The sequence below is a fragment of the Oryzias latipes genome, chromosome 3 (assembly GCF_002234675.1).
Source record: "Oryzias latipes chromosome 3, ASM223467v1".
Lineage (NCBI taxonomy): Eukaryota > Metazoa > Chordata > Actinopteri > Beloniformes > Adrianichthyidae > Oryzias > Oryzias latipes.
This window is the reverse complement of record NC_019861.2, coordinates 37,606,215-37,625,390: the sequence shown is the minus strand read 5'-3', so window position 1 is coordinate 37,625,390 and position 19,176 is coordinate 37,606,215. Positions and strand designations below refer to the sequence as shown.

Sequence of the window (19,176 nt, the reverse complement as noted above, 5' to 3'; positions counted from 1 at the left end):
CCTTTTTTATTAATGAGAGTGATGATGATGATGATGATGATGGTGGGAGGTGACAAACATACGCTGCAGCACAGACATCTCTGGACCAGTCAATCTATATGATTAGTTGTGTCTGTAAAGGTTTCCAAACCTGTAAGAACCAGCTAAGAGTTGCCAAAAATGGGAACAAATGAGACTTCCTGCAGTCCTGTCAGATACCGCCGGACATTAGAGACCACCAAGCCCTGCAGCCACAGCAGAGAGAGATGATGCAGAGACTGGAAGAGGTTTCAGGGCTGATGGCCGAGCTAAGGAAGCAGCCGTTCAGACCAACGCCTACAAGCCTCTTTGTGACCAAATACACAGCTTTGGCAAACTAAGTCTGGTACTACGGATGGCGTGAAACTGCAGAGACATAAGCATGAGCCTTGACAGTACCGGCTTTGGTAATCCAGAGGAGGACTCTGGACTCGTGTTCCTGAAGGCTGGTGTTCAAACAGCAGACAGGGACTGGGTATCTGCAGAGAGCTGACAGTGCTGATGCGTCTACCGAAAGGAGACGTATAAAGGTGACCCGGACCTGGAGGCGTTGGACCACGGCCCGCTGCTCAGTGTCCCGGCTTACAAGCCCTTCAGAGAAACAACCGGACCACAAAAACTGGTGTCTGACCTGAAGGAGGACTCTGCTAGCAACAAGGCTATTTCAATAACGGGACCATGTGGAGCTGAATGAAAACCCAGACTGTCACTGCGGACAAACAAACCAGGCATTTCAACAATCCAAACCTTGACTGACAGCTAAGGTGTGGTTACTGCTGAAAGCCTGAGAACCGAGGCGGTTCAGCATGGTGAGGGCAAACCTCATGAGGGGAATCTGTGGAGCCGAGATGGAGAGCCATCTGACTAACAACAACCCAAGAACAACATCCTGTGGATTACAAAAACAACAGCACACAGGAGCAAACACTGACTGAAGAAGTGTATCCACTTCTTCACTCAACTAGGGCCGCAGGATATGAGGAAAACTTGCAAAATGCCATATTAGTGATCAGTATTGCAATGACAATATAACTTGTGATACAAAACAAATAGTAAAACAATTAAATACATCATTTCCATTTCACACAGAACACTCCAAATGACCCTCGTCAGGGGTTGACATAGCCCAGAAATTTGCACTGGCCCACAGGGCCAGTAGTTTTTGAAAGTTACTGGCCCGACACCGCGCACAGCGAGACCCGCCGCTCCGCAGGTGCTTGCAACTTTAGGGGGGTCCGGGGGCATGCCCCCCCGGAAACTTTTAATATGGTGCAATTTGGTGCATTCTGGTGACATCACTTATTTCTACACTTTTCAATGACTGAAAATAGACCATATCAAACTTAAATCTGCTCTAGTCTGTTTCAGATTTTTTGAAGAGAGCACTGCAGTGTAGTAGGTAACACTAGTTCAGAAGTTTTCATGGTGCTTCTAACGGCAAATATCGCAATAAATCATAAACCTTAAATGTGTTAAAACAATCTAATGGCAGCTTGAACCATTTAACGAATCAAATAAATCCCTTAATGCATTTGACCAATCGGATGGACGCCTTCACATTGTTGACCAATCAGATGGAGCCCTGTTATGTTAATGTTTGTAACCTATGTCAACGTGGGTCATTTGGAGTATAATTTTTAAACCGGGAATGGTTATTTGGTTATTTTGCTGTTTGTTTATATACCGCAAATTATATCGTTATCGCAATTTTAATCTCTGATATCGCATATCGCGAGTTTTCCTCATATTGTGCAGGTCTAACTGAGATCATTCAGCTAACTAGAAATACTTACTGCTTACAGTGTTGTAAAGAAAAACAAAATTAAGTAGTTTAACATTCTACTGCATTTGAGTCTGAGATTCAGGTATTTGGAGTTGCCTTTGATTCTTTGACATTCAGCTTAAAGCTTAGTGCATACAGTTTCATCTTCAATGCATTCATTAAATATCTTGCTGTCCATACTACTAATTATACCCACTACTCCATCCAACATATTCCTATCTATTCCTGCCATGTCTTCCACATCTCTGACATGCTTCAGTCTCTCTTCAGTGACGGTGTCGGATTTATAATCAAATGTAATAATAACCCACTGGCTTGTGCCTTCGTTGTTGCTGTTTAACATTGTTTTGTATTGAATTGTTACATTCAATAAAGTTTGAAAAAAAAAAGTAGTGAGCGCGTGCCGCGTGGTGCTCGGCAGTGAAAGCCGAGCGCGCGCAGGCGGGAGAGAGGGAGAAGTGATCAAAGGTTTCCCATAGAAACCCTTGAAGTCTGAACACAGGACTAGCAGAAAAACTAAATTATGAAGACGAGGTAAATCTACACGTTTTGGCAAAATTTACTTTATTGAAAAAGGTGAAGAATATATAAACCGTTAATTATTTTAGTGGCCCGAGCGGACAAGTGAAAAGTAAAGTCTTGTGGTCCGCACTGCTCGAAAAACAGGACCGGGCCAGCGGACAAATGGCTATGTCGAGCCCTGCTCGTCTACACAGGAGGCAAACATCTAACATAAAAGGCCTCCATCCTATTGGTCAAATGCAGACATTGGATTTATTTGATTAAATACTTCAAGTTGCCATAAGATTGTTTTAGCACACATAAGGGAACTATTTATTGCATTTTTCGCCGTCTTTTGCGATATGTGTATTGCTCAGCTTGATAACGCCATAACGATAAATTTGGGATTTATTGTGCCGGCCTGCCGCCAGCCCTCGATCTCCCTCGGTGGCCAACTTATGCTCTCCATGTGGAGAACAGGTTACTTTTTGTGAGTTTACGTTCAACTCAATATTCTTACCACAAAAACGTGGACCTCCACCTGTGAGTGGAGCGACAGCCTCCTTAGGCACCGCCCCCAAAGTCAAGGAACACATGCATTTTCCTCAGGAACGCGTAGCATGAACCCCATTAGGCATGACGTTTTCTCTGTCAGCTAACTTAGCAGCTATCTGCTGCTGTGGGCGGGGCATAAACAGTGACTGACACTACAAAGGTTGATGGTTTTAAAGTACTACCGTCACAGTTTCTGCACAGTGCTGATGCTGATAGGCCCCTTTATGTTTCGACATACATCTGGTGTGTTTGGCATGTTCTGCTTGTAACCATCGATCGTTGTTTCGCTCAGTTTCAGCTGTCTTCCTGTTTGTGTCTTCCTGCCTGATAAAACCTTTTTAAAACAATAAGAAGTTAAATAAATTAGGGTTGTGCCGATGGACGATATCATCGTCCATCGTGATGGGTGACTGACATCCCGATGGAGAGACCACCATCGTGATGCCACGCCCCCGCCACGTTGCGAGTCAACACCATAAGCCGCGGTTACATGTACAAAATATCTTGAGGGGATCAATGGTCGGATTAGAATCCAACCGTGTACATGGGCCCAGAAAAATGTTTTCAGAATATAACAAACGTTCACTAAGGTCACACTTTCCGTCGGAATAAATCATTCGCACATGCGCAGTAGGGTTTGAAAACCGGAAGGATATAAATTCCGCCGAGCGTCTTTTTTTTTTTCAAACTTTATTGAATGTAACAATTCAATACAAAACAATGTTAAACAGCGCCGAGCGGCTATATACATTGACATGTCAGCTCGGTAAAACACGAGATGATCTTCTAAACGTGCTTTTAATAATGTTACGGTTATTATGAAACACCTGTTCGCTCATCATTTGAATTTTAATCCGTGTGGTCAGTGCTTTTTCTGAACGGAGCCAGGATTAGCAGTATGCTAACACGGGCTAACAACATTAGCTTTGGGTGGTGCTGCTTGCTGGCTGCACGTAAACATGTAAGAATAACATCAGCCTTTATTTAGTCGGGACACGACTGGAAACACAAATCCACGTGATTGTTTGAATGTTTTCTAAGGACTGAGCAACATTTCTGCTTTGAAGCTCAAACCGCTGTGTCTGCTGACGATCCGAGCTGTGCTCAGACACGTTTAGACCCGGTTCTGAGTTCGGTTGCTTGTACCCCTAGAGCTGCGGGACGGATCGCAGTCTTATCTCCCACACATACCGCTCATGTAACAAAGCACCCCCCCCCCCCCCTTCCCCTCAAACACAAAGCTGTAAGTCCGCGCTCCGCCGGTCCACTTCGCTAGTTAAGTGCGGGAGCGGACTATTTCTTTTCTATTTTGTTAACTTTTTTTGTTAAAGTCACTTCCCTCAGTTTATACTGGATCATCGCGGATTAGTCATTAGTTGGGAAATGAAATGAAAAAATCAAAAAAACGAATAGCAGTTATATAAGAAAGAAAAATGTAAAAATACCCCCCCCCCCCGACGATGTCATCGTCCAGCCCGATGGTTGACAGCAAACATCGTCAACGGCCAATTTAGGGGACATCGCCCGACCCTAAAATAAATGGTGGATTAGTTACCACAGATTCTGGTTTTCTCAGGTAAAAGTGCTCTTCAGACAGATTCTGCTGCGTTCAAAGACTGGGTTATTGATAAGATAATAATCTGAAACTATGAAGACTTTAGTTTGACTCTGGATGTTTGCAGAAACCAATTTGTGATCTAAAATAAGATGATGATGCAGATCTATGTACTTTAGTCTGTCTTTGTGTGAAGGTGAGGCTCTTCCATTCTCCACTTCAGTTCTACAGTCGCGCTTGTTGTTTTATTGTGCAAAACTCTGAAGACTTTAATGCTGAAGTTCTTGGCTACGTGGAACTGCAGGTTGACTCAGGTTTGGGTTGAACCGCTGAGTTTCTCTGGCCGGTGACGGTCCGATCAGATACGACCCGTTTTGGTTAGTCTGCTGTTGTTTACGTGAGAGGCCCGGGTTCTTTTGAGGGACACACCTGGGGGGATATGGAGCACAGTCTGGAATCTTCCTTTTAATTTCCTCCGCAAAAGCCTCAGAGAAACCATGTAATGCATTATTTACCCAGGATGCACTGCAGCACAGAAGCAGCTTCTTCTTCCATGAAACCAGCAGAGATGTTGGCCCTGCTTTGTTTCCACATTTGCTTCATGTTTTCATCAGAAACAGCTGGAGTTTCTGTCTGGAGGAGGAAAAAACGTCTGCTGCTGCTGCTGTGAATTCTTTCAAATTTAAAGGTTCTGTCCGTCAGAGGCAGATGCAGACGGTCCGTAAGAACCAAAGACTGAAGCGGACCAAACCTAAAGGGATAAGCTGTTCCAAGTGCTGCTCATGTGGGGGCGCTATTCTTAAATCTGTCATGATTCTGCTTCTTCAGATTCACACGACCCCCCCCCCCCCCCCCCGCACTCACCCACCTAATACTCTGAGCTTAGAGCATTTCTTCCTGTAGCGTTCTCACTGTAGTGAACCGCACCAGAGTTCAGTTTATTGACTGTATCTGAGAACTGGAGTGAGTGCCGGAGTCAGAGTCATTGTTTCTATGGCAACCACTCTCGCCAATCAGGAGAGAGCTTCAACTGCGGGCCTTGAAACACGTGAAATCGTGGATATTGAAATGCAAATAAGAGAGGGGGGGGGCTGTCTGTGCTTCAGCTCCTGATTCCTTCCTGCAGAGCTTCACCTCTGAGGTCAGCTGTGAGGACCAAGCTTCTTCACAGCTGACCAACAAATTCATCACTGCGGTTCTGGACGTTCCTGAAGCACAGAGGAGCTCTGGTCAAAACCTGAGAGGATGGATCGTCCTCAGACAAAGTTCAGATTTAAAAGCTGAAGATGTTAATCCGATAGGGAAAAAACATGAAACGTAGAACACAAACATGTGCAGCCTCTGTTGAACGCTCTTCTTGTAAAGCTGCCCAACTGGAAAACAAACTGAAAGTGTGGCCCCGCCCCTTTTTTATTGATTACACCTTATTTCCAGGACCATTCAACAGAGAAGTTTTTACTTTTTTATTTTTTTTTTTTAATTAAGATTGCTTTCAATTCTGAGCTTCAGAACAACCAACAAAGAACAGTACAGAAGAACCTCAAGAACAATCCTGGACTAAAGCTGAAGGACGAGGAACCTCTGAAGATCACAAAGTCACATCCGGAACAGAACAGGTTTAGAGAGTCCAGGAGGACCTCTGTGCCCTCCTGGAGAAACCCTCTCCAGCAGAGGAGTCTGAGACCTTTCACACGATGCAGTTCCTCAGATGACCACTAGAGCAGGTCACACACATGAGCTCATTAACGTTCATGTAAAAAATCTGATTTTCCCACTAAATGTATTCAAAGGAATGACTTCATTTCCTCATCATGTCGACTTCAGTTTAAACTTTTACTAAAGCTCAAAATGTTTCCATGTTTAGGGGTGGGGTCCTTTGATGGGCAGGTGGGAGGATCTGACCGTTTCAGACTTTTCTGTGATCTGATGGTTCTGTTTTTAAGAACATTGTAGTGGTAGGCGGGGTCAACTCCAGGCTGTATGCTCCTCCCACTTAAGGATTCCAATTGGTGTTTATATTTCAATGGTTTCTACATCTGCTCAACAGAATAGAGCTGACCAAAAATGCACTGGCCCCTTCCCCTAACAGAACCGCTGACCGTTCTGAGGATCACTGGATCGTTGACGGTTTTTGAAACGGCCAGAGGATCGAGGAAGTCTCCTTCAGTTGTGAGGAGATCAGCTCTGAAAAGCAGAATTCAGGGAGAACATGGCCTGGATGAGGAAGAATCTCCAGAGGTGTTCCTCCTCCTCTTCTTCCCTTGAAAAATGAGAAGCAGCAGAAATCTCTTCTGGTTTAGATGTTTTCAGAACGCTTCTGCGCTCTTTAAGGTCTCCTCATGCTGATGCTTTCACTGACACTCGTCCATTAGAACGGCCTAAAATGTGCCGCAGAGCTGCCGTTTCCGTATTTTGGTGAACGCAGCGCCGTTCAGCCTTTGAGTTCAGAATCCGGCTTCCTGCATAAATTTCCAGCCTGGAAGCAGGAATGCTGGGAGTGAATGAAGCCCAGCGTGGGAGCGGCCGGGCCCTTCTTGGTCTGGGCACTCGTCCACGTCGCCATGGTTTCACCTGCAGACCGCAGCTCGCCCATTGTGGCTGTGGTCTTCATCACGACTGTCAAGCTTCACTCACCGGGACCCTCCATGTCCTCAGTGGCCTCCTGTAACGGGGGGTGCATGATTTCCTGGGGGCCTCAGAAAGCAGAACTTGTGTTCTTGTGGTTGCCATGGTAACGTCACACAAGCTTTCCTGGGTTTCATTTAGCAGGTCAGCAGGGGGCAGCAGAGAGGAGAGGTGAGGAAAAGGGGAGGCTTCAGGGAACCAGCTGGGGGGCGGGGCTTAACACGTGAAAGCAGATTGGGAGCCGCCAGGACAAGAGACACTTGCAGAGACAGAGAGAGAGAGAGAGCATGGTGTCAGGCCGGAGCACAGAAGAGGGGGCCGAGAACCACGGAGAGCATGGTGAGACCCGTGTGTGCACGTCTGTGTGTGCGTGTGCACGTGTGTGTGTGTGAGAGAGCCAGGTCTGTTGTGGGGGAAGGAAGGGTGGAGGTGTAGAGTTTCTAAAAAAGGTGTGTGTTTGTTGGCGTTGTTTGTGTTGTTTAAACTGTGGCCGACACTTGTGAATGTGAGCAATCATAACAGCAACCACAGCGCCAGTCTGCTGAAAACTCTCCAAATCTTTTTCTCTGACTGCACCTGAACGCCTCGCGGCGCCCACTGCTCTGCCTCAGGAGCGATCCTGACCTGTCTGCGGCTTGAACTCATGGTTGTTGTTCGTGTGGTTCGTGTTTCTCCTGGGGTTCTGTCTGATTTATCAGCTCCTGCAGTTCGGGCTGGGTTGGTTCTGGTTCTTGTGGGCTTCAAACCTCCATCCTGACTCTGGGTCTGTTTTGGGACCACCGGAAGATATTATTTTTGGTTTCCAACCTTGTTCTGATCAGATGCTTCTTTCTCATAAACTGAAGCTCTGAGCTGCTATGAAACCCCCCACCCCCCGCAGGTCACATGACGAACTCTGAGTGATGGGGCAGCGGTTCAGCGAAAGCAGAAAGTTACAGGGGGGGTGACAGAAATGACAGTTCTAGTGGAGAAGCGTGTGAACCTGAGGAAGAAGACCTGGTGTGGTTCTGAGCTCATCTGATTTCCATGCAGGTCTGATGGAAGCAGAAGCAGCTTTCATGAGAAATGATGTAAACGGCAACACAACGTGTGTTTGTGACGCCACCTGAAGGATCGCAGCTTTGCTTTGGTAAACACAGGAACTGATCTCTGTGGGAACCTAAGCAGACTGATGTAACATGACTGCAGAACCTTCATCTCTACTGTAGTTTGAAGGAGGAAGACTATGAACCGTCAGCTATCAATCGTCTAAGGAAAGCCTTTGATATTGAAGTATTCTGAGTCTCTGCTTTGTTGGGATTCACTAAGATAAACTAACTTTTTTTTCTGAAATTGACGCCATTCAGCCTGCTGGTCAAGATTAAAATACCATTACCACAAGGCTAGCAACCAGCAGCTGAGATGACGTTTACCGAAGGAGTTCAAGTATCTGGAGGTCTTGGTCAGAAGATCGGAGAGTGACAAGCCAGCGGGGGGGGGGGGGGGGGGGGGGGGCAGGAGCAGAGAGGAGGTCCACGGTCAGGTACAGGAGCACGGACGAGCCAACTGGAATCTGGAATCACTTCTGCTCCCCCAGAGGGGAAAGAATCGAGAAAGGGGGTCTAAGGTGACGCCCAGTTCAGTTTAGTCTGTTTAGTTTAGTTTAGCCATTGCTTATAGAATTCTGTGGCTTTATGTTCTTCATGATTTAATATTTATTATTCTATTTCTGGTATGAAGCCAGACGACTATTGTTGTAATATTGGACCACGTAAATAAAAATGAATTGAATTGAATCCCACTGCACCCATCAGGGGCATGGAGAACTGAATGATACATAAATGAAGAATAGAACCGAGGAGAAGTAGATGAGAACCAGAACCTCAGTGCAGGTTTCCCAACTTTTGACTCCTATCAGCCTACTAACAACTAATTGTTATTGTTATTAAATTAAATTCAAACGAGTTAATAGGAAGTTGCATGGACTACAGTATGGTACTGATGCCGGATGGTAATAATATTCAGTAGACTCATTCACCCCCCCCGCTGTGCAAAGGAACGGTACAGGAAGTCATTCCTGCCGTCCGCCATCAGACTCTACAATTCATCTGGTAACCATGAATGTACATGGAAATTAGAGTTTTGAAAGTTTAGCCTGTACTTATTTTATTTTATGGTGCTGCTACTACAACTGAATTTCCCTACAGGGATTAATAAAGTTGATCTTAATTATAGAAAATCTACAATTTTAGGATATCAATATTAATATAATATAGTATTAATCTAAGCAGGAGGAATGGACCCCCCCCCCGGCCCGGTTCATGAAACAATCTTCCCTCTGCAGAGAAATATGTATAATAGATGTAATGAACGTTGTACAGTGCTCAGCATAAATGAGTGCACCCCCTTTAAAAAGTACTAATTTAATCAGAAGCTCAATGAACAAAAGAAACATTTCCAAACCTTCCACAAGGTTGAGTTTTCTTGAACATTTCTTTATCTCCATAACATGAAATGAAGGTTAATGATCCAACTTAGATCACATCATCTTCAGTTTTACTTAGATTGGTTGAAGCAAAAATATAAACATCCTGCAACAAAAACTACTAGATCTAGTTTTTTGTATGAGCGCCGTGATTTTCACCAAGTCTGGAGTGAACGAGTTACAACATCTGTCTTTGTCCATTCTTCAAGAAGAACCTCTTTTAGAGCCTGGATGGAGAGGGACGCTCCACTTGTTCTTCAGAATTCCCCACAGGTGTTGGATTGGGTTCAGATCAGGAGACGTACCTGAACACCCAATCCCCTTCATCCTGTTCTTCAGAAATGCAGCAGCAGCTTTAGAAGTGTGTTTTGGAAAAGTTCTCGACGACCAAGTGCAGGAAGTGATGCAGCATCTTCTCCTTCAGTGTAGAGCAGTGTGACCCATGTGTTAAAGTCTGTTGCAGGCATGCAGATCTGTTGAGTCAAAGTAGAACCTCGTCAGTGAGATCTGTTGGTAGAAATGTTGATGTCTGCCGATGAACTGTTTGTTGATCCAGAGGCGGTTTCCTCTGACGGTCCTCAGTAAGTTCATTGAACTTTGATTTGGTCCAAGTGAACTCTGGTGCGGTTCATTTTAATGTGAATCCATCCATGTATGCACCACTGCACTCTCGCCTCACTGGGACGACGTCCCGGTTCAAATCCCAGCTGGGTCCTTTCTGTGTGGAGTCTGCATGTTTTCTCCAGCCACTCTTTTCCTCGCACAGCCCAAAAACATGCTTCATGGTGACTCACAATGGCCCCAAGCAGAACCATGTGTGGTTCTGTGGCCCTGCAACAGACTGGCAACCTGTTCAGGGTACGCCCCGACCCACCCGCATCCGGGCCGGTTCCAGTAACCCCATGACCCTAAGAGGGCTTGAGTTCTGAAGATGGATGGATGGATCCATGAGACTTTTATGATACTTTATATCATAAAATCAAGTCGCTTAAAACTACGTTTTAACTGATTTTCTACTTTAAAAAAATGTATTTTATTTATTTAGTTTTAATGTTGTTTTTTACCAAGCACATAAAATGCTGGATTGTCAAAGTTCCGGTCTGCTGGTGTTTTACAAACATGTCTGCTGCAGTCAGCCCCCCCAGGCCTGCCTTCTGTCCTCACCTGATTCAGATGCAGCGTCTCAGATTGAGACGGTGATTCCAGCCTAAAGGACATATCTAGGGATCTGTGAAGGGTTTGGACGTGCCTCATTTGGTTGAAACAGGCCGCTTGGAAGAAACCGAGGCTGGAATCGTCTGATGCAGTTCCAGTTTGGATAAAGATACAAAGGCGAGGATGAGGAGGAGCAGGAGCTCAGGGGCTGTTGGGGCTTGTTGAGGGGGCTGCTGGGTGCCTTCCTGTGAGCAATGAGGCTCTGCAGGAATGTTCTCCGCTCTGTTCTGATGGATGACGCTGTGTAGAGCTCACTCTCAAAGTTCAGATGTGCAGAAGCTTCTGCGGGGCGCCATGTGGATCAGATTTAACACGCTGCCTGCTGGGTCACATGTCAACCGCAGGAACTTGGCCTTTGTACCTGCAGCCTGCCACTGCTCCCGGACTCGTCTGGGGCAGGAAGTGCTAATTGTCCGAGGCGTTGAGTGGCGTGTCGTTGGGACGGGTCAGTTCCGGGGCAGTGCTCTGTGAAGTCCTTCAGCACAAAGGTGCAGTGTTACTGCAGAGCCCCTGCCTCTCCAGAGAAACATAAAACCTCCCCCATGAGGGAGACACCCCCCAATGAATTGAACCCCGTAAAGGCAGGTTCCCCTTTGAACCTGCTGCACTCTGCAGGCCAGAGCGGCCTGACACTGATCTGCTGGGCCCTCTGGGATCAAACACTCAGAGCTGGATTATTGCCACATTAATGATGTGAGCTGGCATCATGGCTCTTTGAGGAACCTGTCTGCAGGTAACCGTCCTTCAGACGAAGATTACAGCTTCAGAAAGATCAGCTCCTGAGACTGCAGCTGAATGTATGTTTCTTTTCACATGTGAATGTTTGCACATGTGAAAAGATGAAAACATTCGATACGGTCGACGTTCAGATGTACAGCAACAAAAAAATGGAGCTGATAAAACAGAAAAAGTAAAAACCTTTGATTTAAATGTTTGACTTTTTCACCTACAAAGGGATAGCGCTTATATTGTGCTTCTCTCTAGCCTTTTATGGTAAACTAGATTAATTTATATATTTTACCTTTGACCCACTAAAGAACGATTTTTAAATGAAATGTCTTATTTTCACAGAAGATTCGATCTCTGAGGCTCCGCCTTTCTCTCTTTGTGGGTACCGCCCATTTCATGATGTCATCCTAGAGGCGGCCTCAGCAGGTTTTTCTGCGTTTTTCCCACGAAAAACAAACATCTGAACTTTTGCAAAAATGGACGAGCATATTGTCCAGAGAAAAGGAAAGCGTTTAGCCAATCACTGCTAGCTCCACTGAGAAAGTGGGCGTGTCTGTTGGCCTGGGGGCGGGGCTGGCAGTGCAGACTCTTCCTGGAAGGGGCTGTTCCTCACTTTGTGATGTCATAATGTGAGGAACTGCTCGTTTTTGGGGATTGGGAGGGGCTGGTGCTCAGAGAGGAAGACTCAGAAGTGCGTGAATGGATCAAAATACCACTTTGGTTTCACTGGGTCCAGGTCATAAGTCCTGGTACCTCCGTCTGACCAGTCCCCGTCCATGGGGTCACTGGGTCCAGATCAAAACCTCTTCACTTTGACGGCCTTCAAGCCCTCTCTGCTGCTTCTCAGAGATGTTCTGCAGGTGCTGTCAGCTGGCTCTGTGGGAAACCTCCTAATCTAATCTGCTGTTGTAGGGACCTGTGTCATGTCAAGGTTGGGGCTACCCCCCCCAAAAACAACTGTAGCTGAGATGTTTTCGTCTTAATCTCAGTGAGAGTGTTGTGTTTATGTGAAGCAGTTGCAGTGAAGATGCTTTAGAGGAAACAGCAGGTCTGATCTGCCACCAGGAGGAGGATAAGGCAAAAAAAAGCTCAATAAATAAAAACAAATGTTGAGTTTATGCTGAGCCAACGAAAGAGTGGAGAATATTGGTAAAAAGTACAAACTAGAGCGTTCTTTACAGTCAGATAGACCTTAAGCTCTGGGAAATGATGAAATCCTCAAGATTTTATGACAAATATCAAACCGATGTTGTCCCACTGCCCTTTTTTACGTTGTGTTGATATTCTTGTTTTTCTTTATAATTAATTATAATTTTAATTGTGTTTATCTCCATTCCATCATGTTTTTATGTGCTCTGTTAAGGGTTGCCTGGAACCCGATCATATTTTCTTTCCACCTGCATTGAAAACACAAAGATCATTAAATCCTTGAAATATTCTGAATTAAAGTTAAAGTCCCATTATCACTTGTTGTCCACATTTGACCCCTCCCCTGGAGGAGCGGCGAGCTGCAGACACAGCCCCGCTCTGGAACAATTTGGTGGTTTTAACCCCCCAATCCATGCAGAGTGTCAAGCAGGGAGGGGTCCCAAGTCTTTGGTATGACTCGGCCTGGGTTTGAACCCACGACCTTCCAGTTACAGGGCGGACACTAACCACAAGGCCACTGAGCTGGTGCAAATATTATGTTGCGATGCTAACTCGACAGATAAATAATAATATCTTGGTTTTTTTCCTCCCATGAGCTGTTTTTGTTACATTTATTGGTGGATAGTACACCAACAAAAAGACCCTACTGCCGCCTACTGGACGGCGGTGAAACAGCAGCACTCACACATGCCAGGTGCATTATGGGTCATTAGTGAATGCTGGCTGAGAAGACCTGTTGAGAAAACGTTTCCCACACCGTCGTGTGTGACAGTTAGTGGCTCTTATCTGGAACAGAAAGAACTGGTTCAGTCAGGACCCGCCGTTGTTTTGATGGAAACGTCCTGACGGCCCTAGCGTCTGGAACGTGTTCCTGCCGCCTCTTCTGTCCGACTGGAGGCTCTTCTCTGAGCCGCGCGTCATTTGCAGATAAGATCTCGCAGACGAAACTTTAATCCCTGTGGGGAAACATTTCTGAAACGTGCTGCAGCAGGTCGCAGAAACCGAACACACATGATCCGCACAGGAAGCCCGTCCTCACACGGGACTCGTGTTACGGGCTGATCCCTCAGTTTGGAGGGATCAGCCCGTAACAGCCCGACTGTTTGGATGTAAATGTGGGTGAGCAGTTGTCACAGCAGCGCCGTAGCGCAACTCACCTGATCTGCTAATGTGTGGGCAGATGACACCTTTGAGGATGGGCTGGAGAGCGGTGGGAACCGGCGTGGAGCTCAATGATCAGGTCTATAAAGGATCAATATTGTTACAAGGCTGAGGGTTTCCTCTGCCCCTGCTGAGGGAGTTAAAGCAGAAAACAGCAAATCATTAAGGAGAGGAATAATAAATACAAATGTAGATGTTCAGCATGTGACTAAATATGCTAAGAAATGTTTACATCAGCTGAGAAGAAGCAGAGTTCAGACAAAACTATCAAAATGTTAATGCAGGGTTTGAACCAGTTTCCTTAAAAACACGCAGCTGTGGAAGAACTGTGCCCACAGTCCAACAGGAAGAAGCTCAAGTGTTGTATTTCTGCCAGATCTAGGAACATTCCAGAGAAACAGCATCAATACCTTTTAATAGCAGTCACCCTGAAGGCAACAGCAGCTATTTATTTCTAGGACACCATTTAGTTCATAAACCGGCTCACAATGAGTATTGGGCAGCTGTGGTGCAGAGGAAGCGCGGTCGACCTCTGATCTGGGGATCCCAGGTTCAGTTCCTGCCTTGCCCATGTGCAGTGGACATGGTTGTTTGGCTGTAAAGCCCCTTACGAGTCCACGGCCTTTAACATCATACGTGGTGGGTGGGTGTTGGTTGTGTTCTGCCGTACACGTGCGTGTCAAACGACGGCCAGTGATCTGTACAGTGACCACACAACGTGCTGGGATGCATTATGGGATAAATGCTGAATCAGCGGATACAGCAAAGGCCTAAAAAGACACGCCTCCTGTGAGGAGTGGGATGCCGTCGAGGCATCTCGCAGGAGTCTGCTCCTCCAGAGGAGAGGCCTCAGGTTTCAGACAGCTGGCTTCTTCTGCCCCATTGGAGGTCAAAGGTCACGTCTCCTGACGGTTTCTGATTCTGCTCCTTGGAAACGGTTCACTTTCTCCGTCTGCTTTGATCCGTCGGGGTAACCATGGAGACCAGACATAGATTTTTGGATAGTTCTGCTTTTTGCTTCATCGCTGCCAGTTACTTCTGATGGATTCTGACGGTGACCCCGAGATGACACCTCCTCCTCCACTCCCTTCAGGAACTGGTTCCTCCGTCAGGTCGGAGGATGAGTCACGGGCCTCCAGGGACGGACTGGCTGCCACCGGTTATTCATTAAAACCAGCAGAACCAGAGAGATTGGATCCTCTGAGGCCCCATCTGGGTCATTAAACCTCACATTTAGAAAAACAAGCTTTGAAGTCCAAAACGCAAACGCATTGTTACGAATATTGTTTCCTGTGGTTGTGTTCACGCCGACGGGGGCGGTGAAGATCCGGCGCCGTGATGTCACGGCGTCACTTGTGTTTTGAAGCAGGAGCTCGGACCTGCTGGGGTTTCTAACAGCCGTGCTCGCTGCTGCAGACGTTGGAGCATAGTTTTAACCACATGTGTCAAACTCGAGGCCCGGGGGCCAAATGTGGCCCTCCATGTCATTTCATGTGGCCCACGAGAGCAGAAAAGTTTTTAAGGTCCTAAAACACATTTATTTTAATTGATTACATGTTATACATGTGTAGCTGCTGCTCCAATTATTCATTGTTTGCAGGTCTTATGTGTGGATGCAGACAAATTGTTGTCATCAAACCATCAAGGCTGTGTACAGCATTTTTTTGTAAAATTTTACACGTGTCATACATGTTCTTTGCAGCTCAGTTTTATGTTCTTTGTCTTTATTCACTTGGACAGTCTGATCCTTCATTAATGGAGTTATGTGGGTTTTAATAAGCGGACAAGATGTAAAAGGATTTGTGCTAAAGTAACAAGCAAACATATGTTTTTCTATGCAGCTGTAATTGTCACTTTTAAACGTTATTATAAAGAGTTATTTAACATTAAGGAGTAGTTACATTTATTTTTCATTACATGTAGTTACATGTATAAGTTATATCTGGCCCTTTGAGGACAGACACTATGCTGATGTGGCCCTCTGTGAAAATGAGGTTGACCCCCCTGTAACCCTCAGTGAAACTCACCAAACACGCTGAAGCTCAGACCTGAGAACCTCCAGGTTTTCCTGATCAGGTCTGGAAGTTTCTTTTTCCTAAACGCAGCCGGCAGAGCTGTTGTGACGGACGATGATGGTTCTGTTTGGAAGCGTTGTCGGTTTGAGTTGGTTTCATTCGGTTTGGTGGAGCGGCTGTTGAAGGTTCAGAAAGGAGCTCTGAGGTTTGGGGAAGTCTTGCATCCTGACACACAACTGTCTGCAGCTACATGAAGTTTGCAGCTTTGGGTCGTCTGAGCAGAACCTTCTCAACAAAAACTGTACATTTGCTGTAGTCGTCTATGAAGACTCATTCATTCAGGTAGATTCCATCATAGTAGCAGGTTTTGACAGCCCCTAAACCTATTGTCATGATTTGCTGTAGTTGTGTTGCTGCGTAGCACTTGTTGTGTAGCAGTGTGTTGGGAACCAGTAATCCTTCAAAGCAAAGTAAACCAGTTTTGTGGAAAAGTTTAGAGATCTAGAACATCAGATTCTGCTCTAGACGGTTTTCTTTGGACTTTTGTTGGTCTGGATGTTTTCACCATGATCCTGAAGTTCTGGAGAGGTTCTCTGAAGGCCTCGTCAGTCTGTGGTCCTCCTCTGGTCTGTGGGTCAGCTGCCGACATTATGGACCCACAGTCGGTCCTGCGCTCTGGAGGCCGAGGATAATGAAGTCATTGAGCCCCCCCGGCCCCCCTCGTGCTGCCATGGGAACGTCTCCCCGCTGGCTTTGATGTTTCTCCTCCTCACTGAGCTAAACGCTGTAATCCCACATTTCCACACAGCGCTGCTGCCTCTAAATGGACTGCAGGGAGGCTTTGTCTGCTGGGTCATCTCTGTGGTCCTTTCTGGGTCGGTTCTGTTGGATTTGGGCTCAGTTGAGTAGAAATGTAGATGGCGTTTTTCTGCAGAACCTGCTTTGCAAAGACCAGCCTGAGCTGCTGCCAAGCCGCGTTTCACCAGACAAACTTGACCTTTAGGTTCTGTTTGCATGACTTCCCTGCGTTTGTTTTGGGAACATGTCGGATCTGAAGGAAAACCTGCTTCCTGGCGCTCAGGTGAGGCGTCTGCTCCCGCTTTTGGAGTTGCTTTCATTTTGTTTTATTGAAGAATTCATCTCTTCACATGAAGTAAAATAGGATTTTATGAACTGGTGATCTTAATTTACATGATAAGAACGATGATGTCTTTGCCTGGACCTTGACATGACCTACGGCTGCCGCTGGACTGTCCTCTGTTGTTGGCTTGACCATCGGATCACTTCTGTGTGTTTTTTAATGCCACCTGTGGAATCCAGAGGGAAGCTTCAGTGAGAACTGTCTGAATCTGGATAAAACTCCTGATGGATGTTTTACCTGCACCCTGGGATTATATGGTTGATCATTTTACTAACAGTCTTCCATAGATGAGGTGACTCCATTCAAGACGAGAACATTAAGAACCACTCCGAATGGCCTTTGTACTGGTAATTGTAAAGTAACCATAAAAACGATCATGAATGCAAAGAATTCAATATGAAACTACTAAACTTAACTAACTAAACAGACTAAACTAAACTAACATCCCTGCCCTTACACCCTCCGTCTCGGTAAGGAAGAACTCCTTTAAAAAAAAAAAAAACAGATTCGGGAAAAAGGAAGAAACCTCTGGGGTGTCCGCATGAGGACGGACAGGCGATGTACCAGAACTTAGTTTTAACTTGTATATATGTTGGTGATGTCATCAGGACACACGGCGTTGACTTTGACAGCTATGCTGATGATACACAGCTTTACATCGCCGTGTCTCCTGATGACCTTGAACCTGTTAAAACTCTTTCAAACTGTATTTTAGAGACGAAGTCATGGATGGCAGAAAACGTCCTACAGCTCAACCAGGACAAAACTGAAATTTGGATCATTGGTTCTGAAGACGAGAGAGAGATGATTTTACCAAAACTCAGGAATGTTAAACTTCTCAACGTGAGAAACCTGGCCGTGCTTTTTGACTCTGAGCTAAGTTTGATCTCTCACATTAAAAGTGTCGTGAAAACAGGATTTTATCATCTCAAAAGCATTTCCAGAGGCCGCCTGTGCCTCTCTCTTACAGCACAGAAGCTGATGCCTGCTTTTAATTTGAGTTGATTAGATTATTGTAATGTCCTCCTCTCTGGTTTACCCAGAATGGATGTTAAAACTTTTTTTTTAACAGAACTTAGTACTCAAAACTTTGAATTCCTAAAATTCTTTTATTCTGCAGTGCAGATTTCCACATCTTTCACTGTTTTTGTTGACGTTTTTGCGTTTCAGTGTGTAAACCTCACGCCCCCTGTGATGCCACGCCCCCTGTGACATCACAGGGGGCGTGGTTTAAAAAGAGGCGGAGCTCCGTGTGAGACATAGTCTGACAGTTCAGGCTGCAGTTCTGTTTGCAGCAAAATCTGCACGTTTTAACCCTTGTGCCGTCTTATATGACCCCCCCCCTTCCATTGAGGTGTTCTCCCCACCATGACAAAGGTGGATAAAGGTGGAAAGATTTCATGTAATCCATGGACACCAGTGAAGATCACAAATCATTGAAGAAAAAAGGTTCAGAGCACTGTCTAGTGGGTCTAGATGACCCACCTCCCAATGTTAAAGTGTCTAGGATAGAACAAGGGTTAAATGACAGGAAGATCCACAAACACATCAGTCCGGACCAGTATGTGCTATTTGGTTTGGACTGTAGGGGGCGTGCTTGATTTCATTCTTTGGTTCTGATCAAAGGTTGAAACGGGGCACAGACAGCCCCCCCCCCCATCTGAGCCCGGCGCACAGGCTGCTGGACGGCGTCCACAGCCGCGTATTTTTAGCCGAGTGGTTGGGAGGCCCGTCTGCTGCTGTAACTGGATCTGCCGCTCTGAAAGTAGATGGGTCTTCTCAGTCAGGGAGGGGCTGTGGGGCAGAAGGTGGACCGAGGCAGGACCGGATGTGGGTCTGATCGGCTGGTTCAGCGCTGGGACTCACGTGATCCAGCTCTGATGACGTGTTGGAAGAACCAGCTCCAGAACCTCAGCTCCCTTCGGTTCTGCCCCCTATTCTCTAACCTGAAGCTGCAGATGTGGGGGGGGGGCTCCTGTCTGTCTTGGGGGTGGGGGTGTTCGGTTTGAATGAGACCCTCTCTGATCACCTCCATCTGTTCCTCCTAGGACTCTGAGTCTTTGGACCGCTGCATCCAGGCGGCTCTGGCAGACCTCTACCCCCCCTTCCAGGCCACATCCCCAACCGTCCTCTGTCAGGTCCTCAGCGTGGTGGAGAGCTGCTTCAGGGGGGACGGCCTCCAGTACCTGATCCACTTCCTGCTTCCAGCAAAGCAGCTCCTACAAAGCGTGCAGCAGGACGCCTGCGTGAGTATCCGACTGCGTC

At 46.3% G+C, this 19,176-nt stretch overlaps 1 protein-coding gene across 4 annotated transcripts in view; it reads left to right on the top strand.

The window, feature by feature from the left end:
• The window catches only part of LOC101162987 (puratrophin-1), a 57,851-nt gene that overhangs the window by 16,375 nt on the left and 22,300 nt on the right, over window positions 1-19,176 (top strand). For 3 of the 4 annotated variants that reach the window (XM_023953779.1, XM_023953781.1, XM_023953782.1), the window contains exon 3: window positions 18,960-19,157. In XM_023953779.1, the coding sequence (XP_023809547.1) occupies window positions 18,960-19,157 (198 nt within the window). Of the gene's footprint in view, window positions 1-7,201; window positions 7,377-18,959; window positions 19,158-19,176 lie in introns of those variants that run through there. The other variant, XM_023953780.1, reaches the window with a different exon arrangement.